At 47.2% G+C, this 23,823-nt stretch overlaps 2 protein-coding genes across 2 annotated transcripts; one reads left to right on the top strand and one right to left on the bottom strand.

Moving 5' to 3' along the window:
• Positions 1-1,315: 1,315 nt before the first annotated feature.
• Positions 1,316-23,569, top strand: LOC108396490 (transmembrane protease serine 9). Its single transcript, XM_073230434.1, has 7 exons — positions 1,316-1,497; positions 1,620-1,683; positions 2,010-2,172; positions 2,807-3,072; positions 21,316-21,475; positions 21,997-22,271; positions 23,125-23,569. The coding sequence occupies exons 1-7, from the start codon at positions 1,342-1,344 to the stop codon at positions 23,472-23,474; spliced, it is 1,434 nt and encodes a 477-aa protein (XP_073086535.1). The 5' UTR covers positions 1,316-1,341; the 3' UTR covers positions 23,475-23,569.
• On the bottom strand, positions 6,659-8,841 carry LOC108396491 (sperm-associated antigen 1-like). The gene has a single exon (XM_036991739.2). The coding sequence runs from the start codon at positions 8,649-8,651 to the stop codon at positions 8,163-8,165; it is 489 nt and encodes a 162-aa protein (XP_036847634.2). The 5' UTR covers positions 8,652-8,841; the 3' UTR covers positions 6,659-8,162.
• Positions 23,570-23,823: the final 254 nt, after the last annotated feature.

Here is a 23,823-nt window from a genome sequence, read left to right as displayed (position 1 = left end):
AACCACACTGACCCTTTTTCACTAACAGAAACAGTTCCTCCTCCCAATTGGTAAGGCTGGTTCGTCTTTACCTTAGAGACACTGTAATGACTTCTTCTGAGGAAATTACATTATAAGAACATTCCTTGCCTCTAGATATAATAACTAGAGTGAGATCCCAGCATGCTCCAGGACAGGTTCAAAGTATAACCCAGGAGGAAAAGGCTTTCTTACAAAAAGAACTGTAAGGTTTTTCTAACCTGCACTGGAATAAAACAGTAGTGTATGTATAGGATTGGCTTCTAAGGACTCTTGATTGGGGAGGCTTGGACCCAAATTTATTAGGAGTATACTTACCAGAAATTCTGAATTCAGTTTGCTGGTTCAGGCAGGTAGGAATTGCTCTATATGTTTATCTGGTTGTTTCAAACCTGAACTAAATGGTGAACCACACTGAAGGACGTTGATGTGCAGAAATTCCTTGGCTTAATGTAGAGAAAGGAATGCAAAGAAAGAGTGGAGAATACTGGAATGGATTCATGATAATAGATCTGCTCCCTTCCTCCGCTGACCTCCAAAAGGGACTAGAGCATAACTCACCAAGCTCCTGAAAAATAAATTGTGAGGGGAGCACTCATATCCTTGAAAAACGCTGTAACTGGTTGTGCTCTTCTGACCAGGGAAAAGTGGTAAGTGCTGCAATTCAAAAGTTGTTATTGTTGTTTTTCCCCTGACATCAAGAGGGATGATGAAGCCCAGAGAGGCAGAGGCCTAGTAGAAACACTTAGGCAACAAAGACAAAAGGCTAAACTAGAGGAATAGACATCAGGGACATAAAACTATTAAAAATGGATTGACTTGCAGATATCTGTGGTAGTGGCTAATTCTTTAAGGAGTCTCTGAGATGGAAATAAAATAGCCGCCTACTCCTTTGCCTAACCTATTTAATCTGTATAATCTCCCTACCCCAAAAATCTAGGTCTGGTGAATGAAGCCCTAAGGGGAGGAACCACTGTGGAGAATTCAGGCTCAATTAATTCCCAGGCTGACTATCCTCATCAGCTCTAGGCCAAGTGCCACACCAAGAAGAGTAGGGGTGTCAGGAAGTGCCCACCCTAAATTGGGAGGTCGCTATCAAGGACAGTTTCCTCAGAATCACCTGAACCCGTCAGTCCCGGCTGGACCCAGTCCGGAATGGGGATCCGAGTCAAGCCAGGAGGACGACATACCCCTCGAAGGCAGGAGGATCCGCCGTTTCCGCTCCTCCGGAGATGCCCAGGCCCGGCCCCGCCCCCACCCCGGTCCCCTGTTTGCCTCCCGGCCGCGAGGGGGCGCTGCAAGGGGCTGTGTCGCCGTCGAGCCATGGCGCCCGCGGGCGTCGCTCTCCGCGGCGGCTCCCTGGGCCTCCTCGTCTGGCTCCTGCTCCTTCAACGCTGCCTCAACGAGGCCCGGGCGGGCAGGATGGCACCATCCTCACCCTCCTGGTACCCTTCGGGGGGCGGCCGCGAGGACCCAGGGGTGAGCCTGTGGGAGTCCTCGCCTCCGGAGGTTCCGGTATCCTCTGGGGCCCCCGGGTCCCCTGTGGCCGCCGTGTCCCCGCCTTTCGTGGCGTTTACCCCCCTGACTTGGATTCCTACCAGGCCCCGGTAGCCCTCCAGACAGCAGCCCCGTTGCAGACCACAAGAGCTACGCTGCTTCCTTCAGGTGATGCTTCTGGGCCCGGCCCGGCCCACAGACGACTTCTAACTAGCCTGGCCTGCGGGGGACGGGACCCTGCCCTGCGGGAGGAGGGCCACAGGGGACGCGATTTTTCCTGGGGAGCGGGGGAGGCCTTGAGTGGACCCAGCCCTGCCCTCGAGATCTGAGACCATACGGCCCTTCTCTGAGGAGTCCTAGGTGGTGCAGACCTGCTCCAGGGGCCTGAGGGGACACGGCCTTCCTCTGCGGGCTATGGACTTCTGAGGATTATCTGGCTCTGGTGTTGGTGCTGTCAGTGGCTTTATTTTCAGTGTCCTGCCTTCACTGACCAGCTCCAGGATGTGGCCACAGGTCTATGAGGATAGTTGGTGGAATGCCAGCCACAGAGAAGAAGTGGCCCTGGCAGGTCAGCCTGCAGATCAATAATCAGCACATATGTGGAGGCTCCCTCATCGCGCGTCAGTGGGTGCTGACCGCCGCCCACTGCATATCTGGGTGAGTCTTTGGGGCTCTCGGTATGGTCTCCTGATCAAGCTGCCAGTCCTGCTCCTCTTCCTGAGCTTACTCCTCCTCGTGAAAAACAGGCCGTAGTCCCTGCTCTTCAGGCGGTAGTCAGAGGTGGGTGATGTTAGGGCCCGTGGTAGCTGGGAAAGTCAAGGCCTCAAATCAGGTTCAGAGCCACTTCTTTTAAGCCTGTGTTGATGAGCCCTCAAGCCAAGTGGCGAGAAATGGAAGAGATGCCAGCTGGGAGATGGAGTGGGTGAAGACTTACAAGGGGGAATATTTAAGGAAGTGCAGCGAAGTAGACCGGTTTGGCTAGGTCAGTGGTCTCATGCTTTAATGAGTGTGGCAACACCTGCAGAGCTTGTTAAAACCCAGACTGCCTGTCCCAAACCCCAGAGTTTCTGATTAGATAAGTCAGGAGTGGGATACATTTCTAACAAGTTTCCAGGTGAGGCTGATGCTCCTCACTGGGGGCCAAACTGAGAACCCCCGGATAGAGTGGCCAGGAGGTCTGGAGAAGGGATGTGATTTGGAGGGAGGCAGGGAGCTGATGACTGGCCTCAGAGATAAAACGAGGCTCGAAAATGTGGAAGGGGAGTGCGGAACCTCCACGCTCTCTCTACAGGGACGTGGAATACACAGTGAAGATGGGAGACACACACGTGAAGCATACCTCCAGAATGGCAATCAAGGTTCCAGTCCGCGACATTGTTGTTCATAAATACTATAATCCCATTGGGTCAATCCAAAATGACATTGCCCTCGCCCTGCTCGACTTCCCTGTGAATTACTCCTCACACATCCAGCCTGTGTGCGTTCCTGAAAAGGCTTTCATGGTGCAAGCTGGTACGAAGTGTTGGGTGACTGGATGGGGAAAACTGGATGAAAAAGGTGAGACTGTGAAGCAAGGCCAGGGGAGAGACGCCTGGTGCCCTGGGGTTGGCCTACCCATTAAAGGGAGAGACAGGGAGGCAATCTTCTAGCAAGTGGGTAAGGAAGGAGGGTGGAGAAGATGGTGCTGGGGAGTAACTTGATGGTGTTATAAATTTCTCTTACTTTGTTACGACCCTGGGTGACAAGCAATGTGGATTCTCTATTTGGTGTATTTAGCTCAACAAGAGTTGATGTGTCTGCTAATGTGAACTGGAAATACTTGTCCTGGTGGAGAGGGATCTTTCAGTGAATGGGAAGAGGCCAGAGAACTCATTTGGTGAAACTGTAGGGCCTCCTCTCTCTGCGTAGAGGCTAGATTTGATACCTTTAGGGCACTTGTCTGAGAGTCTGTGATCCTGCTCTAAAGTAAAGACACTTGACCAATGTACGGGATATCTGACACTATTACTGTTTATATTCAGAGTGACGGACAGCTGGTTTTGATTCCTTAGGGTGGTAAGGCCTGGCCTCTTTCTGTCCTGATCTGTTCTTTCTTTTCCTGTCTTGGTTTTGATTTATACCCCCTCCCATCCCCATGTCAACTTTGGGCCTCATTTTCTCCAGTGTCAGATGGGGACAATATCCACTGCCCTGAGAGGGTGTCTGTATGTGAACACATTATATTGAGACCCAGGGTGAATGCTGGGGTCTCCTCTCCTTCTCATTAAGCAGACCCACCTATTCCTGAATTACCTCCACAGCCTCATCAAAGGAAGCGCCAACAAAGCTTCAGGAGGCTGAGCAAAACATTATTCGCTATGAGGAATGTAATGAGTTGCTCAAGAAAGAGTTGGCAAATGACAATGACATAGTCAGGAAAGGGGTTGTCTGTGGTTACAGCACTCAAGGTAAAGATTCCTGCCAGGTCAGTTGATGGGCTCTTTGACACCACTGCACATGGTTGTCCCCTTAAAGTTTCCTTATCCACAAGCAGTAGGGCTGCATTATATGCCCGCCCCTTCATTCACTCCTCATTTGTGTTAAGGGGATTAAAGGGGACAAGCTGCCAAGGTCTTACCAGGGCGGCCTGACCCAATCCTCCAGTAGAGAGGCTGTGACGCTACCTGGAGGGCTGCTGGGGAGGGGGAAGATTCAGGCAGGAAATGCCAATAATACAAGTCACATGTTTTGAACCCCTTCAATGTGATGGGCAATATACTTGGAAAATGACTTCATTAATCATTATCATCTCAGAGTATGTACATTTTTTTGTTTATATTCAATTGTATGTATGCAATTTTTGGAGTACATACACCAATTTTATTTGTTAACAATTTTCAACTCTCAAATCTCATATTCAACGACACCTAGGGCTTGGGGAGCTTTAGGGGCTCCTGGCAAAGCCCCACAGGTATCCTGTCTCCCCAGCCCCTTGCAGCTCAGTCAGCATGTTCTGATCTTCTTCCATTCCTGTGTTTGTTTCTTTCTCTTTCCCCAGGGAGATTCTGGGGGCCCCCTAGTCTGCGACTTTAATAGCACATGGGTCCAGGTGGGGATTGTGAGCTGGGGCATTGGCTGTGGTCGCAGAGGATATCCTGGAGTTTACACAGAAGTCAGTTTCTACAAGGACTGGCTCATTGATCATGTGCGTCAGGCTTCTTCTCAGGACTCAGCTGGCTTCTTCATCCTCTCCCTGTGTCTGCTGCTCCTGGGCATCCTGGTGACCCCCTGACCACACAGCCAGTCCCTTCTTGTTTCTGAGTCTTGCACTAGGCCTCTCCTCCGACCTCTTATTCCTACTCAGTGCTCGTTCCTCAAATTCTGGTTGGGATCTGCTGACCCTGTGGTGGTCCACACACACGTGAGTGGCAGCAAGCCTGGAGTCCAGAAAGCGACCCAGCCTCGTGCTACAGTCACCTGCCCCAGTCACACCCACCCTCGGATGTGCTGTGCCTGCCAGGAAGGAGTGGGTGAGACCATCCCAACCAGAGGGCCAGCTGACCTGCTAACTGGAGCACGGTGCTCCATGGGCATCTTGGACAACGCCTACCAAAGAAGAGGTGCAACAGTGTTAGAGCTGGTTGTGCCGGGGCTCTCACCTGAGACTGTCAGGCTGGCTGGCTGGGTGTTTGCTCAGAGAGAGCGAGGAGGTATCACCGTGTCCCTGCTGAGGTGGGAGGCCCAGGATTTCCACATCTGACTTGGATGGCTAGGGCTGGGAGATGTTCCTCTGCCCCCCAGTGTGGATCCACCTGTGAGTGGCCAGTCTCTGGCACACAAGCCCTCCTGGGGCACATCAGTCATGGAATCCCCTTCCTCAGTGCCCCAGTGGCCACATCCGGGCTCACCCCAAGCTGTGTTGAGGCAGTTACAGAGTCCCGAGATTTCTGATGTGAACTGAATAAATGTTTGGAAAATCACTTTTGTCTTATGAAGCTCTGGTCTCCTGAAGTTTGTCGGCTGCATGTAACATACTCTGTAGAGAATTAGTTTTCTGTTTAACTAAAGAATTGTTCATGATTCTTATTAGATCGTAGAGGGAGAGGTGTGTCCCCTCCTACTTAGATATGAGTCCTAGGGATGGTTTTAGCCAGCTGGGCCCTGTTCCTTGTACCCTGTTATAGACATCAGTATGTCTGCAGGGAGCTTTGTGGGCTAATTTAACAGCCTCTGAGGCTCAGAATAGGGGATCGAGAGAGACTGAAACTGGGAGCAAGAGTGAAGTTGAAGCATGAGGAATACCCCTCCTCTTCTAGTGCTTCTCCTTGCTCCTCTGCATCCCCACAGGGAGGAGGGCAAGAGAGAGTCACCAAATTAGGCCCTAGCTCTTTACCCTTCTTGTCTGGGCTGAATGTCCCAAAGTGTCTAACTCCTCACCAACCCTCTCTCAAATTCCTGTCCCCTGCCCTTCCAGGGGTCAGTGTTTTATTTTTATTAACTTATTTATTTTAAGAAATATCTTTATTTTGACCCAGTTAACTAAGGAGCTTTCAATATAATAAGAGGTCTTCACTTTTCCCTTTTACATTGCGGAATAAATATGGTCATGCTTGTAGGAGAAGACATTTAAATGTTTGGGAACATGTAGGGGGTGACAATTCAAATAGAAACCCAGGCTTAGTTTGTTTTTATATAGTAGTTCTTCTGTTACTGCTTATATAAGCATTATATATGGGAAAGTAGCTTTTTAAAATCTAGTAAAAAGTGGTAGAAATTTTTAGCAATTTTTCTTAATTGTTAAGCAATGCTTTCATATTAGAAAAAATATGTTCCTCTTATAGCTCTAATAATCACAATTTAATAATCATTTCACATTATAGACTAAAGTGTTGCATTTCATCTTAGCAGACTGTAATCTGTACTAGTATAAAATGAGATTTATATATATATTAGCGTGAAATAAAGGTGGTATAGAAATTACTGTTAATGATTTTAATTTTTTTAAATTTTTTTATTTTGGTATCATTAATCTACAATTACATGACCATTTTTAAAACTGAATTTTAAAGAAATATATTTCTATCAAACTTAAGAGGACACATTCACAGTTCAAAGAAATGTAATTTAACTTAAATTTTTAATGTTATTAAAAGAAAATGCAGAATATAAATTAAAATGTTTTAACAAGTAACTATAATTATTAAATATAAAGATGTTAGCTTGTACATAAGAAAATATTTACAATTAATAAAAAAGTGGATTGTAGAATATACATGTTATGTATAAAAATAAGTGAAGTATTTTATAGTCCAGACAAAGGATGTTTTCTAAGCCAGGTTTTATCCATGCAACTTTATTATAATACCATCTCATTAGCATTACTGGAGCACATAGAAGCATGGAAGAAATCTAACAGTCTTGATTTAAAGCTCATATTGCAACTTTAGGGCCTGTACATCTTGTAAAGTAAAATGTTTATTTGGTGTGTCTGAGAGGTCATCAAAGAGCTGTTCAATTTGCTCGTTTTGGCCCTTGCTAATTAGTGTTAACATCATCTTAAACCGTTCTGCTTTGCTCAGATAGAAAAGATGCTGATACACCAATGAGGGATCTTTATCAATAGGATTGTTTTTCAGACCCTGAATGGGAAGGAGGAATATATCGCCTTCAAGTTTGTTACTCAACAACGTTGGCAAATCTTTTGGTTCAGTGATGGCTAAAAGGTGTGCACAGGCTTCTTTATCTTTCTAGTACTGAGAGCATTTATAACCTGACCAAATTCATGGGCATTGTTAGGCTTAGTGATCAATAGCTTTTCATAGTGGTCCAGTGGTGCATCGCTTGGGTCTCCCTCTTCAGAAGCAAGGCCGTCTGTGGACACCTCCTCTGAGGTCCTTTCGGGCTCCTCTTCATGGCCTGCACTCACCTCTTGAAGCTCAATTTTCCTTCTCTCCTTGTCTTCACTGAGTGATGCTGTATTTTCCTTAATATTAAGGAATCTGGTTACTTCCTCCAGTTCCATCTTTGCCTCAACAGTACTTGAGTCTAGTAGAAGAACTTTACGGAGATCATTTAAACTTCTCTGGCAGTTCTTGAGTCCTTTATGAGCACGAGCTCGTCTGTAGCAACCTTTCACATTCTGTTATCTATCTGTAGTGCCTCAGCACAGTCCTGCTTTGCCTCTCCAAACTGGCTCAGCTTCAAGTAGCAGAGAGCTCTGTTTGTGCAGATGGCACATTCCTTGTTAAGATTTAAGCATTCACTGTATTTACTGAGGGCAGCTTTATAGTTTTTATCCTTTACACATTGATTTCCTTCTTCTTTAAGAATTTTAAACATTTTTTCATCGTGGGGCCTTCTTGGTGGTGGCTTCAGGCATCTCCCTCTTGGTGTGGGGGTGTCTCTGCTGTAGGCCGCCAAGCCCGCAGCTGCACAGAAGAGGGCACAGCAGGAATGGGCCATAGCTTCTCCCTCCAGCTTGGGCCATCCAGATCCATTAAAATTCTTGTTATTCTGTTAATACTGTCATTTATTAGCTGGATTCCACAGTCTATTTGCAGCACTGTTTTATAATCCACGTAAGCTTTCTGATACTGCTCTTAAAGTTTCAGAGGCCATTCTCATCGACGAAGAGGTTGATTGAGAATGGATGAAGTTCCAGAGCCCTGTTACAATCCTGAATGCATCCACTGCAGTATCCTTCTTTTAGGTAACATGCTGCTCTTATTTGAATGTAAGATACTCAGATCATCTGCACTTCCACTTCCTGCAGGCTCCAGCTGCGCGATCGCCGCCGCGTACTTAATGGCCGCCAACGCGAACTGCCCGTTTTTGAAGAGCTCGTTGCCGCGGCTCTTCAGGCTGGCGGGACACAGCGGCCGGGTGCCGGGGGGCGCGCGGGCGGCAGCGGGGTCCCCGGCGCCGCTCCCGCAGCCCTGGTGCCCGAGGGCCCTGCCCGCCGTCGCCGAGGCCCGCACCCGGCCCTGGTTGTCCGTGCCGGCCCCTGGCGCCCGAGCCCGCCGCGACGCGCCCCGCTCCGGCCGCTTGCCGCCCTCGCCTTTGCCTGCCAGCTTCTTCTGGATGTTGCCCACGGCGCGCGGCTCCTGCCGGCTCCGGGGCCTCTGTGCGAAGTGGATGCGGGAAGTGAGCGTTTGCATCACCGGGAGAACCCACGGCGGAGGCCGCCGGGAGTTGGCGCAGGGGCGGCCGCCGCTCCCAGGGGCAGGTTCGAGCGCCCAGACAGCCCTGGGCTTCAGAGGGCACTCTGTGTCAGTCCCATGTGTTACCTAAGGAAGGCTGGGGTTGAGTGTGAGTTTACCTCACATCTAATCTGTTAACAAGTATCAAACCAGCGGCTTTAAGAAATCTCTGAATATTCATGGAGTAAAACGATTTCTTGTTCCTAGAATACCCAATCATGCATTCCTGGTCAGCAGGGAGCTTTTCTCCATTTTAAGGCTTGCCCCAGCCTTGAAGTTCATGCTTTACTTGCATCCAAGTTCCCTGGAGGCTTGTTAAAACACAGATCACTGGTTCCACTCCGAGGGTCTTCAGTCCTGCGGGTCTGGGGCGGTGCCTGAGAATGCACACCTCTAAGTTCCCAGCAGCTGCTGTGGCCGCTCTGCGTCACACTCTGGGAACCTTTGCATTAGCATGAGTAGAGAAGGCAACCTCCTCTTGACTGCCTTGGTGTGGAAGTGGCACAGGTCACCTCTACCCACCTGCTGGTGGGAACTCATTATGTGGACCCCCGTAGATGCCAGACTAGGGAATGTGGTTCCCAGAGCTGGGCCTCCTACACTAGAGAAGCAGGAATCACGGCAGTCATCTCTTAGTGTCTGTGACACCCAGCGGATCTAAAAACATCATTCTTCCGCCAAAAACTCCTGGTGAAAGCCCAAGACCTGGCATATACCACCATCTCTTTTGGTTGCTCCCACCCTGTTGGTTGTCTGTGGAAGGGGAGAAATGTCTTTCCTTTCTCAAGACTCTCCCAAGACTCTCTTTCTGAGTCTTGGGTCCAGCTCAAATGTCAGTTTCTCATAGACATCTTCCCTGATTCCCTAACCATATTACTCTTTTCTTGTACTTTAAGTATCTTTTCGGATACTCAAAATCAATATAAACTGTGATACTGTCCAACGCACCAAGCCCAAGGGTGCCAAGGATGTGGTCAGAGGATGGGCGAAAGGTATCACTGTTCAGGGATGCGAGTGTGCCTTCACCAGCCAGGTTCTGGAGGCACCGTCACCAGCTTCACACACCCGGGGATGCCTTCATGGGGCTGGCCACCGGAGACAATCCCAGATCCAGGATCAGCTTCAGGAGCAGGCAGCAGTGCAGGAGACACCGACCGCAGTGGCGCGCTCAGAGCTTCGTGCGCACGAACCACCATCAAGCGTCCGAAACTCCGCCCGTGCGGGGGTGCACTGAGGCACTGGAGGCGCCGCCGCGGGCTCGAGGTGCCCTCACGCAATGGCGCGTCTCCCGGGGGCTCGTGGGAGCCGCTCTGCAGCCGCTAGGTGGCGTCTCCCAGGCATCATGGCCGCCTGGCTGTGCAGCCTCTGCGCTGGGCCTGGGGCCTCGACGCCCTGGCGCCTGACCCGCCGCCTCCTGCTGCTGCTGCTGCTGCTGCTGTTGCTGCTGTTGCTGCTGTTGCTGCCGCTGCTCCACTCCGGTGAGGGGATGCCCGCTCTGCGACCAGCTGTGCCCGGCCCATCTTCCCCACCCTTGCCTCACCCGCACCCTCGCCTCACCCCACTCCTTCCCTCCCCTCCCCACTCCTTCCCGCCCCTCCCCCGCCCCTCCCCTCCCCCGCTCCCCTTTCCTCTCCTCGAGGCTCCTCCCCCTCCCTCCCCTCACCCCATCCCTTCTTGCTCCCCTTTCCTCTCCCTCCCTGACCCACCCCCACCCCTCCCTACCCTTGCCTCCCCCATCCCTTCCCTGCCCCTCCCCCGACTCCCCCTTACCTCCACCCCCCTCCCCCTCCCTCACCTTTACCCTTTCTCCGCCCCCCTCTCCCTCCTTGCCCATCCCCCACCCCTCACCATCCCCACCCTCATTCAAGGCGGAGACTGGCTCTGGTGGGGTGGGGGTGGAATGGGGGGCGCTGTCTGTTTGACCCTCTGAGACCCCGGACTCACCCACATCCCAGTCCCCTCTCCTCCCCTGCCCTACCCCAGGCTCACCCCAGGGCCTTCCAGGGATCCCAAACCCCTGCCCTCTGACTTCCAATCTCAGGTCACCTGCCCTGCAGTTTACCCTGGGAATCTGGAGTGCAGAGGGCAGCTTCATTTTCTCCTGGGCAGTCATGCACTTCCTTCCCGGCCAGTGTGGATTGGATGGCCAAGACCCCATCATGCTCCTAACAGCATCCTCAGGCCTCTCATACTCTACCCTCACCCCCACCGCCTCTCTGATCTTCCCAGGCAGCTGGGCACCCCACCCACTGGGGCATGTGGCCCTGGGCCAGACAAAATTTGTGGTCTCCATTCACACTAACACGAATATTCCAAAACTCACCTTTTTTTGAGACCCTCAGTTCCAACCCAGAGCCTCACTAGCAGCCTCTTCAGTCGCTCAGAAGTGTTACTGAGGCCAAGCCTGTGCCACTTACCACAGGACATGCCAATAAGTCTAGATCCCCTTGTCGGGGCAAGGAAAGTGACATTATTTGCAAAGCTAGGCGACTGAGATGGTGGACTAATGTCCTAAAACTCCATGCTAACTTTATGCTAGAAAAAGGGGGAGCTGGAAGTGGAGTAGGTTAGGAGGTGGCTGAAGGCTGCAGACATGTGGGCACCAGCGAGGCTCTGAGGAGAGCTGAGGAGCTCCGTGTCCTGGGTTAGCTGACTCTCGCCGACCTGGGTCTGGTCACAATGTTCCTAAAACTCTTTGGCAAGGAATCATGAATTTCATACATACTTCTCTATACCCGGAGGAGGCAAGCTTCATGTAAGGAGCTATTTGCAGAAATCTCAAATTGTAAGCCAAATTCCTTTTGATGATCCATAAGCCTGAGTGCAGGGCTGAGCAGAAGCCCTTTTCCTTTTTTTTCTCGTTTGGCCCTAAGATGAAGGCAGCAGAGGAGACAAGGAGCTTGGAGGCAGAGATGCCATGCTTTTACGATCTGTTAGCAAAGGTGCTGTGTCCCTTGACTCCTTGCAGTCCTCAGGGCACCTCCAAACCTCACTACTCAATACCATCCTCACCATTTCTTTAGGAATCAGAGTGCCTTGTGTTCAAGGTCAGCCTGCTCACCATGGCTCTGGGCGGTAGGCCCTCCCTGCGCCATGCTGCCTCCTTCATCCTTTTACATTCCTGCCCTTTGTATTTGCTGTGTTTCTTTACTTGTCTCTTTCCCCTGACTGCTAGATTTCTCAGAATCAGAGTTTTCAGTCTGTTTTCTTCCAGCATCCTCACCTCTCACTTAGTCCTCAGCCCATTCCTGGAATGTCTCTGCCTTTATTGTCCTTTCCTTTGCTACTATTCCCTCTTTTTCATTTTCTCTGGTCCCTTGACTTCTCAGGCCTTACTACCTGATTCCCCTCTACTTCAGGGTAACTCTTTCATTCCTCTGGGCCGCTCTCAGGCCACCCATGCTCTCTTCATCCCTGACACACAGGGGTTCCGTAAGGTACTCCCTCGGTGCCTGCTTCACTGCCCCCTGGGTGAACTCGCTCTGGACATGGAGCTGCCAGTTATATGATTCTGCTTCACAGAACAGCGTGTCTGCAGCCACTTGCTTGACATCTCCACCTGAATCACCTAGAAGCAACTCAACACCTAGGGGTCTAAAGCTGAGGCCCCCATCTTCTTTTCACTCTGTCCTCTAACTCAGTGGGTAGCAGCCAGCCCTAACATCAGAACTGGAGGACTCAGCCATCTCTCTCAGGCCCCCATGTCTGCTCACACTGCTGGTTTCTCATTCAGACCCCTTCACATCTTGCCTGAGCTCTGCAGAGCCTCCAGTGGGATCTCTCTGCCTTCTGTCCTGTCACCTTCCTATCCCTTCTCCATCCTGCCTTCATAGTACAAACCTGACTGTGTCAGACCCCCACTGGTCTCCCTCCTATCAGAGGGTCTCACACAGGCTTCTTGCCTGGTAGATGTGGCCCCCTGTGACTGGCCCCAGTTCCCCTCCCGGACATTATTTCTTGCCATCACAGGCCTTGCCCTTTATCCTCTCTGGCATACACCACAGTGTTTCTTTTGCAAAGAGTGTCATTGTTCCTTTTCATTTCTATTTTGCCTTCTCATCTTTAAGACTTGGCACAATAATTCCTCTTCCCAGAAGCCTCTCTGTCTACCACTTCTTCTGGGCCTACCTAGCACCTGTGGCCTTGTCCCACACAAGTGACCCCATACAGGTGATTGTGTATTTACTTCTGTCTCCCCTGCTGGACAGCAGGGTATCTGTTTGGTACACCTCTGTCCTGCCTGCCTCAGGCTCCAGGTTGGGAATGGAGTGGAGATTAGGGACTACTTGGTGAATGAATGAATTAACTAATTACTGAAAAATGCACCTCTTCACTGTCATCTTGTCAAGACTTTTCGCTTCATCTCTGTTCCTTTTTTCTCTTCCAAGTTACAGAGAAAACACCACCAAACCAGGTGGATAGGGTGAACCCCTGCTTCAGGAAAACTTCAGCTCTTGGGGGGGTTATGTTCTGAGGAGGGTCACATGGATAGTGTTTCTGGGTCTGTAGGAAGCAGGAATTGAATCAAAAGGGCCTGCTTCATAAAGAAGAGTCTTTGGCTGCCAGGACATAGAGACTTCACAGTGTAGAGCTGAGCACCTGGCCTCCTGTGGGAAGGCAGAGCCTCTGTGAACTCAGTCCGAGCTGCATCCCCCAGGGGACTGTCCGGGAGTGATGAAGGCCCTTTCCCACACACAGCTTTTGGGCCCTAAACTCTTCAGTTGCACGTGAGCCTCCTGGGCCCTGTGGCAATGTCTGCAGAGCCTGGTTTTCTGAGAGCTCGGGGATGGAGGGCTGGCTATCACTGTCATGGGTGCACCCTGAATGGTCATGGATTGTTTGGTGAAGTTAGTTCTTCCTGCATCTGTCCATGTTTCAGTCCTATGGCTCTGGGCGGTAGGCCCTCCCTGCCCCTTCTCTCCTCCCAGCCTTCCTTATATGTTCAGTGCATATCTTTCTATTTGTGTGTGTTCTTGTAAAAATACATATTGTGGTTCTGTGTGCATGTATTGTTAACTTATATAAATGGTCTGTGCTCTAGATCTTTCTGTTTCCTCCTCTTTTCTTTCTGCTCCATAAAAAAATTTTGGAAAAAAAATTTACATTTATAAAACACTGCAAAAATACAAATAGTACAAGGAACACACACACACAATTTTTTCAGAATCAGTTGAGGGTAACACAGCATGGCTCTTTATCTCTAAATACTGTGGTGTATATTGTCTAAGAATATTCTAGATAACCACAGTATACTTAACAACTTCAAAATTTTACATCGATCTAGGAACAACAAGTGCTGGCGAGGATGTGAAGAAAGGGAACACTCCTACACTGCTGGTGGGAATGTAAACTAGTTCAACTACTGTGGAAAGCAATATGGAGGTTCCTCAAAAAACTAAAAATAGAAATACCATTTGACCCAGGAACTCCACTCCTAGGAATTTACTCAAGGAAAACAACTTCTCAGATTCAAAAAGACATAATGCACCCCTATGTTTATCACAGCACCATTTACAATAGGCAAGATGTGGAAGCAACCTAAGTGTCAATCAGTAGATGAATACATAAAGAAGATGTGGTACATATACACAATGGAATATTATTCAGCCATAAGAAAGAAACAAATCTACCATTTGCAACAACATGGATGGAGCTAGAGGGTATATGCTCAGTGAAATAAGTCAGGCAGAGAAAGACAAATACCAAAATGATTTCCCTTATTTGTGGAGTATAACAAAGAAGCAAAACTGAAGGAACAACATAGCAGCCAACTCACAGACTCCAAGAAGGGACTAGTGGTTACCAAAGGGGAGGGGTAAAGGAGGGTGGGTGGGGAGGGAGGGAGAAGGGGATTGTAGGGTATCATGATTGGTGCCCATGGTGTGTGTGGGGTCATGGGGAAGACAGTGTAGCTCAGAGAAGATAAATAGGGACTCTGTGGCGTCTTACTACACTGATGGACAGTGACTGCAATGGGGTATGGGGGGGAACTCGATAATAAGGGTGAATGTAATAAGCACATTGTTTTTCTTGTGAAACCTTCATAAAACTGTATATCAATGATATCTTAATAAAAAAATGAATAAAAATTTTACATTGATGCCATATTTTTATCTACAGTCCATATTCAGTTTTGGTCAGCCCTCCGCATTCCTACTAGACCTACCAACACTGGCACCATCCCCCTTTTGTATTTTTTGCCAGTCCCAAAAGTAAAAATTTTGACTTCTTACTTAATTGACACTTTTCTCATTACTAATGAATTTGAGCATGTCTCATTGTACCCTTGGCCTCTTCAGTTTCCTCTTCTAAGCAATTGCCTGTTCTTGTCTGGTGCATCTGGTCTGTTGTGCTTTTTTCTTACTGATTTCTTAGAGTTCCTTATATCTGCCTAACAAAAGTCTTGTATTGATTTTACATATTGCAAATAATGCCTCCCAGTCTTCCACCTGTTTGTTAACTTTGTTCCTCAGGTCAAAATCCTTGATTTTGATATAATCAAATTAATCAGTTTAATGCTTTATGGTGTGTGCTTTAAGGTTTTATTTAAGGATGACTTTCTCACCCTTGTCACATTTTCTACTGTTAATGTTACAATTTCACCTTTCACATTAGGTCTTCAAGTGCTATTAAGAAGGAATCCAGTTTTATTTTTCTTATTTCTTCCATAGTGAGCCAGTTATCCCAGCACTCTCTCCTGAAGAATCCATCCATTACCCACTGATAGTGGTGGCTTCTGTATTTACATTAAGTTCCTGTATTCCATGGAACAATTTCAAGCTCTCTATTCTTTTCCATTGGTCCATTTGTCTGTCAATGTCAGTTTACATTGTTTTTGTTACCATGGCTTGGGTGTGTGTCTAAATATATCAAGACAAGCATCCCTTTGTTCTACAAGATTGAGCTATTGTTTTTCTATTTCAAATTTGCAGTAACTTTATCAAATTTCTTAAAAATTCTAACTTGGAAGGTGACTTTATAGATTAATTTTGGGAAAAATTACATCTAAAATGTTTAGCTCTTCTGTTAGGAGCAAGGGCTGTCTCTCCATTTCTGCAAGTCATTTTCAGTGTCCTTCATTAGAGTTTTAAATGTATTACCAAAGAAATCTTGCATATGTTGGATAAGTTAATTCCTCCATACTTGATAATTTTTTGGAAATTACTAAAACTGTATCTCACTTTAAATATATTTTCTAGTTGGTTGTGCTGGGGTAGAGAAATGTTACTGATTTTAAAAGCAAAGATGTTGCTGAAGGATTATATATACACAAAAAACTACACAAAGCATAAAGTGTTCAGCTCGTCACACAGTGACTCAACTGTACAATTCTCACCCAGGGCAGAACGTGGAGCAGTACCAGCACCCGGATGCCCCCTGTGCCCTCTCAATGACTTCCTCCGTCCTCCTCCCACAAAGTCAGGAGGACCTACTCTTTGGCTGCTTCTTATGTTCTATGATATTAGTTGTAGGTTTGTGGCATACAACTTTTCTAAAGTTAAAGATTCCCTTTCTATTCCTAGTTTGCTGAGAGGATTTTTTTTAGTCATACATATGTGTTGAATTTTTCAAATTCCTTTTTCTGTGTCTTGTGGAAAGCACATGATCTTTCTCTCTTTAAAGAAAAAGACGTTTATATGGAGAATAAATACACTGAGGGCTCTTCCATTGTGGGGCCACCCTTAAACTCCTGGGACAATCTTTTTTTTTAAATTTTTTATTAAGGTATTATTGATATATACTCTTACGAAGGTTTCACATGAAAAAACAGTGTGGTTACTACATTTATCCATATTATCAAGTCCCCACCCATACCCCAATGTGGTCACTGACCATCAGTGTAGTAAGATGTCACAGAGTCCCTATTTGTCTTCTCTGAGCTACACTCTTTCATTCTGGAATAAATCCTACCTGATCATGATGGATGATCTTTTTGATGTATTTTTGAATCCAGTTTGCTAGTATTTTGTAGAGTATTTTTGCATCTATGTTCATTAAGGATATTGGTCTGTAATTTTCTTTTTTTGTGATGTCTTTGCCTGGTTTTGGTATTAGAGTGATGTTGGCCTCATAGAATGAGTTTGGAAGTATTCCCTCTTCCTCTACTCTTTGGGAAACTTTAAGGAGGATGGGTATTAGGTCTTCACTAAATGTTTGATAAAATTCAGCAGTGAAGCCATCTGGTCTAGGAGTTTTGTTCTTAGGTAGTTTTTTGATTGTGAATTCAATTTCTTTGCTGATAATTGGTCTGTTCAGATTTTCTGTTTCTTTCTGAGTCAGCCTTTGAAGGTTGTATTTTTCTAGAAAGTTGTCCATTTCTTCTAGGTTATCCAGTTTGTTGGCATATAATTTTCCATAGTATTCTCTAATAAATTCTTTGTATTTCTGTGGTGTCCATAGTGATTTTTCCTTTCTCATTTCTGATTCTGTTTATGTGTGTAGACTGTCTTTTTTTTCTTGATAAGTGTGTCTAGGGGTTTATCTATTTTGTTTATTTTCTTGAAGAACCAGCTTTTGCTTTCATTGATTCTTTCTCTTGTTTTATTCTCGATTTTATTTATTTCTGCTCTAATCTTTATTGTGTCCCTCCTTCTACTGACTTTGGGCCTCATTTGTTCTTCTTTTTTTAGTTTTGTTAATTGTGAGTTTAGAGTGTTCATATGGGATAGTTCTTTCCTGAGGTAGGCCTATATTGCAATATACTTTCCTCTTAGCATGGCCTTTGCTGCATCCTACAGATTTTGTGGTGTTGAATTATTGTTGTCATTTGTCTCCATATATTGCTTGATCTCTGTTTTTATTTGGTCATTGATACATTGGTTATTTAGGAGCATGTTGTGAAGCTTCCATGTGTTTGTGGGATTTTTCATTTTCTTTGTGTAATTTATTTCTAGTTTCATACCTTGTGGTCTGAGAAACTGGTTGGTACAATTTCAATCTTTTTTAATTTATTGAGGCTCTTTTTGTGGCCTAGTATATGATCTATTCTTGAAAATGTTCCATGTACACTTGGGAAGAATGTGTATTCTGCTGCTTTTGGGTGTAGAGTTCTGTAGATGTCTGTTAAGTCGATTTGTTCTATTGTGTTTTTCAGTGCCTCTGTGTCCTTACTTATTTTCTGTCTGTTTGATCTGTCCTTCAGAGTAAGCGGAGTGTTGAAGTCTCTGAGAATGAATGCATTGCATTCTATTTCCCCTTTTAATTATGTTAGTATTTGTTTCACATATGTGGGTGGTCCTGTGTTGGGTGCATAGATATTTATAATGGTTCTATCTTTTTGTTGGATTGACCCCTTAATCATTATGTAATGTCCTTCTTTGTCTCTTGTGACTTTCTTTGTTTCAAAGTCTATTTTGTCTGATACAAGTATTGCAACTCCTGTTTTTTTTCTCCCTATTAGTTGCATGAAATATCTTTTTCCATCCCTTCACTTTTAGTCTGTGTATGTCTTTGGGTTTAAAGTGAACCTCTTGTAGGCAGCATATCGATGGGTCTTGTTTTTTATCCATTCAGTGACTCTATGTCTTCTGATTGGTGCATTCAGTCTATTTACATTTAGGGTGATTATTGATAGGTATGTACTTATTGCCATTGCAGGCTTTAGATTTGTGGTTACCGTTCAAGATTAAGTTCCTTACTCTCAAAGAGTCTAACTTAACTCACTTAATATGCTCTTACAAACACAATCTAAAGGTTCTTTTTTTCTCCTCCTTTTTCTTCCTCCTCCATTCTTTATATATTAGGTATCATATTCTGTACTCTTTGTTTATCCCTTGATTGACTTTTGGGATAGTTGATTTAATTTTGCATTTGCTTAGTAATTAGCTGTTCTACTTTCTTTACTGTGGTTTTATTACCTCTGGTGAATCTATTAAACCTGAGGAACACTTCTATCTATAGCAGTCCATCCAAAATAGACTGTAGAGATCGTTTGTAGGAAGTAAATTCTCTCAGCTTTTGCTTCTCTGGAAATTGTTTAATCCCTCCTTCAAATTTAAATGATAATTTTGCTGGATAAAGTAATCTTGGTTCCAGGCCCTTCTGCTTCATTGCATTAAATACATCATGCCACTCCTTTCTGGCCTGTAAGGTTTCTGCTGAAAAGTCTGATGATAGCCTGATGGGCTTTCCTTTGTTTGTGATCTTATTTCTCTCTCTGGCTGCTTTTAATAGTCTGTCCTTATCCTTGATCTTTTCCAATTGTATTACTATATGTCTTGGTGTTGTCTTCCTTGGGTCCCTGGTGTTGGGAGATCTGTGGATCTCCATGGTCTGAGAGACTATCTCCTTTCCCAGATTGGGGAAGTTTTCAGCAACTATCTCCTCAAAGACACTTTCTATCCCTTTCTCTTTCTCTTCTTCTTCTGGTATCCCTGTAATTCGAATATTGTTCCATTTGGATTCATCACACAGTTCTCTCAATATTCTTTCATTCTTAGAGATCCTTTTTTATGTTTGTGCCTCAGCTTCTTTGTATTCCTCTTTTCTAATTTGTATTTCATTTATTGTCTCCTCCACCATATCTAATCTGCTTTTAATAGCCTCCATTGTGCTCTTCAATGATTGGATATCTGACTGGGATTCATTCCTGAGTTCTTGAATATTTTTATGTACCTCCATGATCATGTTAATGATTTTGATTTTGAAGTTCCTTTCAGGAAGACTCATGAGGTCGATTTCATTTGAATCTTTCTCAGGTGTTGTATTCATAATTTTACTTTGAACCAGGTTTCTTTGGTGTTTTATATTTGTGTATGGTGCCCTCTAGTGCCCAGAAACTCTACTCCCTGGAGCTGCTCAGCCCCTGAAGCAATGTTGGGGGTTGCAGGGGAGTGGTATTGGTGCCTGGGCGGAGGAAAGACCTGTTTCCTGCTTCCCAGCTGCTATGCCTCCCTCTACTGCCAGAACCAGTGGGCCGAGCACATAGGTATAAACCTCTATGCTTTGCATTTGTAGTTACTATAGATGGGGCATCCCTCTTGCTGACCTAATGCCAGGGTAGGGTTTGCCAGTTTACGAGACAGGTGGGGCTGGCTGGGAGAAAGGCGCAGTAGGCTGCATATCATGGAGGGGTCCTTTGAGCTGTGTAGCTAGCCAGGGAGCTGGAGCACCTGAAGATCGAGAAAGTTTCCAACCTGCTGGGCAGAGTGCACCCAGACAATTTTGTCTGCCTGTCCTTTCTCCTGAGCAGTAAGCTCTGTGCAATCCTTGCCCCTTTAGCAGCCCTCTTGCTGTTAGGAAGTCTGTCAGACTGCCTGCCTTCCTTTTGTCCCAGAGCAGCCAGATAGGGATCCCTGCTTTCTATAAGTAGCTGGAATCTCAATCTCACCAAGTATTCTGTCTGTCTTAGCTTTCCAACCCCCTAATCATGAGAGTACCATGCAAGCACGATGAAATGTAGGCTTGTGCTCCCAGAGCACATCTCCGGAGTTAGGTATTCAGCAGTCCCAGGCCTCCACTCCCTCCCCACTCCATTTCTCTTCCTCCCGCTGATGAGCTGGGGTGGGGGAAGAGTTTGGGTCCTGCCAGGCCATGGCTCTGGCATGTTACCCCGTTCCGTGAGGTTTATTCTTTTCTCCAGGTGTATGCAGTTTGGCACAGTCCTCTTTCCTGTTGCTCTTTCAGGATTAGTTGTATTAATTATATTTTCATATTATATGCAGTTTTAGGAGGAAGCCTCTGTCTGACCTGTCATGCCGCCACCTTTAATCCAATCTCCTGGGACAATCTTGACATGATCATGGTGCCTTATTTTTATAAAATGCAATGTTGATTAACATTTTATTTATAATTTCTGCATCTGTGTTCATTCATACAATTGTACAACTTGATTGCTGGAACTACATGCAAGCTAAGAGTGTGTAGGCTTTGAGTGGGGGGACTCTGTGGGCTACGTGCAGGGGCATTTTCTTGAATACCTATGTAAAGACTTCTAACACAGAAGTGTGGAGGCTTTCTTGACTCTGAATGGTGTGGGGACAGAGACCTTTCGCATCTAAGAGATGCAGCAAGTACTATAGCCTTTCAGGAACATGGTCTAGACACCCACCCCAGACACAAGGAAATGCATTTCTTGCCCTGCTATGCTGGGTCTCAGTATCTCTGTCTCTCTTCCTGTGATTCCTCTATATCTCTGTCTTGATGCTTTTATCTGTCGTCATTTTCTGTTTAGCTCAGTGGCTCTAAGTAGGCCACTGCCCATCTGTCCCCCTCAGTCTTACCCTTTCTGAAATAGGAACAAGCTCCCGAGTTTATAGCCTGGGGCAGGTGGCATCTTGGTCTCATTCTTTTTTTTTGGAAAGTAAGAGGTAAAACTTTTTATTCTCAGTGTCGTGATCATGTAAGTATAAAACCCTAAGGAATCTACAGACAAGCTACTAGAACCAATAAGTGAATTTAGAAAGGTAGCCAGATACAAGAAAAGCTTAAAAGATCACTTGTATGTCTATATACCAGCAATTAAGACTTAGAAAATGAAATGTATGCATTCTAGATGTGAGTCTTTTGTCAGATATGTGGTTTGCAATATTTTCTGCTAGTTAAGAGCTTGTCTTTTCATCCCCTTAACTGGTCTCAGTCATTCTTATTCTCCTCTTGTGGTCACTGTGTCTCTCTGGCACAGCTGCTCCTGAAGTTTGTGGCAAGCCCTTGTGGTCGGAGGATTTGGATGTGACTCACCATTGGCCTTGGGTTGTGAGCCTCCAGGTGAAAGATGAGCACTTGTGTGGAGGGGCCCTCATTGACCCCAGCTGGGTGGTGACTGCTGCCCACTGCATCCAAGGGTAAGTGCCGCCCACATGTCCAGGGCCTGGGGACCCAGGGTTGCAACAGGTTTAGCCTACCTTCTTCGTTTCTTCTGTGAAACAGTGTGGGAGAGAGAGAGGTCATGGGAGGGGGAATGGATGTCCAGAACAGGGAAGAATTGTGCTCAGGATTTCATAGGGGGCCGGAAACTGAGCTAGGACAGAAACCCCAAGCAACAAAGACTGTATCCTAAGCAGGGCAACAGGAAAACCCAGAGTACCCACACCCTCATACACATGAGAACAGACATGTATACCAATGCCTTCATGCCTGCATACACCACACACAGACCAGGCCACCTTCAGTCAGTTTGAGCGGTAAACGAGGAGGCAGGCAGATCTCTGGCCCTGAAGGCCCCCAGGCCAGATTTGCAAGATGGAGGGAGCAGAGCAAAATCTGCCAGGGCTTCTGCTAAGGGAGATGGTCCTTAGCAGAGGCAGGAGCATAGTGTTGCTTGGGAATTTGACATCCACTAGTTGGGGCTCTGTGTCTCCTGTAGCATCAAGGAGTACTCAGTGATTCTTGGCACCTCCAAGCTCAAGCCCACAGATGGCATGAAGGCCCTTGTGATCCCCGTGAAGGACATTATCATGCACCCCAAGTACTGGGGCCGGACCTTCACCATGGGCGATGTTGCCCTTCTCCAGCTTCACACTCCTGCCATCCTCAGCAAGTACATGCAGCCCATCTGCCTCCCAGAGCCCAGCTACACCCTGAAGGTTGGGACACAGTGCTGGGTGACTGGCTGGGGCCAGGCAAAACAGCGCTTTTCTGGTGAGCAGAATGGGATGGGGGTTGGGTGGGGGTGCCCCCCAGAGCATACACTCCTTTCCTTCGTGGCCTTGTCTGCTGGATTGCCTCACTGTTGCCTCTCAGGAAGTGTGGGGCTGCTACTCTGGCCCCTGGTTCATTGGATGTGTTAGGACTGCTCCTTGCGTGGGTGCCATTGTCATGTTTTACAGCACTGTGCCTGCTGTGGGCACCTCATTCAGGCCTCGCCATGTATGGGCTGGGCATGATTATTTGTCTTTCACAGAAGCTCAGAGTCAGGGATTCACAAATATACTCACTCGTTTACTCATTCGTTTGACAAACTTTGAGCATCTGCTATACACCAAGTCCCTGGCGTCGGGAAATACCCCGCCTACAGGGAACTCAGCTGAGTGTGGGAGGCTGATGAGGAAGGAGGCAAAGACTGTCAGGTGTTCTTGAAATCAAGCTGGGAGGGATCTGAGGTGAGCCTGGGCAGAGCCTGCATGCGATGCCTGAAGGAGGAGCAAGGGCTAATCAGATAGCCGAGGGCACAGCCAGTGCCAAGTTCAGAGGCTGAAGAGAAGCAGGACATGGTTGGTTTGTAAGTGGTTGCATTGAAACTTGGATTGTGGCCTGCTTAGTTCAGAAGCAGAAGCTTCCCAGAGAAAGGGGTCCTGAAACGAGCCTTAGAGGGTGAGGGGCTTGCCAAACATGGTCCACACTGCAGCGGGCAGGAACAAGTGGAGGAGGGCATGAGGGTGTGAACAGGGGTGGCATGGCTGAGTCTCAGGGATGGAGGTGACAAGACACTGGGAAGAGGTCAGGGCTGAGTGGCACAAGGAGTCAATTCTCATCGCATTGGGCTCTTCTACAGTCAACTCCACACTGACCCCAGAGCTGCAGGAGGCTGAGGTGTTTATCATGGACAGTAAGAGGTGTGACCAGATTCACCGCAAGAAGTCCATCATCCCCCACACTGTCCCCCTTGTCTTGAGGGACACGATCTGTGCCACCAGTTATGGAGAAAACCTGTGCGCTGTGAGTTTCTGGCAGCTCCTCTCTTGGGAACGCCTTCTGGGTCGGGAGGGACAGCTCCTCGGGGAGCGGCCTGCCCGGCCTCCCTCTGTGTCACCGTCACCAGGCAGTGCTCTGCTCCCATTTTCCTTTCCCGGTGACTCTGGTTTGCCTGATGTTCTGGGATGGGGCCCCCAACTGAGGAGCTGAAGGAGGACCCCAGGTAGTGAGCCCCTCGAGGAGTGAAAGACTCTTCCAAGCAGAGCTCAAGAGGGTGGAAATTCTGGGTCCGTGGGGTCCCAGCTGGGCCCAGAGCCTCCATAGCTCCTCTCTTTACCTAAGGGGATTCCGGGGGTCCACTGGCTTGTGAAGTTGAGGGCAGATGGATTCTGGCTGGGGTGTTGTCCTTGGAAAAGGCCTGTACCAAAGTACCAGATCCAGGTGTGTATGCCCGTGTCACCAAGTACAGCAAGTGGATCAAGAAGCAAATAAGCAGTGGGGCTCTCATAGGCCCCTGCACCTCTGCCTGGCTCCTACTCCTGTCCTGGCTGCTGCGGCC

The sequence above is a fragment of the Manis javanica genome, chromosome 3, assembly GCF_040802235.1.
Source record: "Manis javanica isolate MJ-LG chromosome 3, MJ_LKY, whole genome shotgun sequence".
In the NCBI taxonomy this organism is placed as follows: Eukaryota; Metazoa; Chordata; class Mammalia; order Pholidota; family Manidae; genus Manis; species Manis javanica.
The sequence above is the reverse complement of the archived record's forward strand: the minus strand, read 5'-3'. Positions and strand labels throughout refer to the sequence as shown.

What these genes read in the sequence shown, in the direction of transcription:
- LOC108396490 (XM_073230434.1), top strand. Translation starts at nt 1,342, where the DNA reads ATGGCGCCCGCGGGCGTCGCTCTCCGCGGCGGCTCCCTGGGCCTCCTC. An exon ending in GCCGCCCACTGCATATCTGG is followed by an intron (nt 2,173 to 2,806) that starts GTGAGTCTTTGG and finishes CTCTCTCTACAG; the next exon opens with GGACGTGGAATACACAGTGA. An exon ending in GCTGCCCACTGCATCCAAGG is followed by an intron (nt 21,476 to 21,996) that starts GTAAGTGCCGCC and finishes TGTCTCCTGTAG; the next exon opens with CATCAAGGAGTACTCAGTGA.
- LOC108396491 (XM_036991739.2), bottom strand. Translation starts at nt 8,651, where the DNA reads ATGCAAACGCTCACTTCCCGCATCCACTTCGCACAGAGGCCCCGGAGC.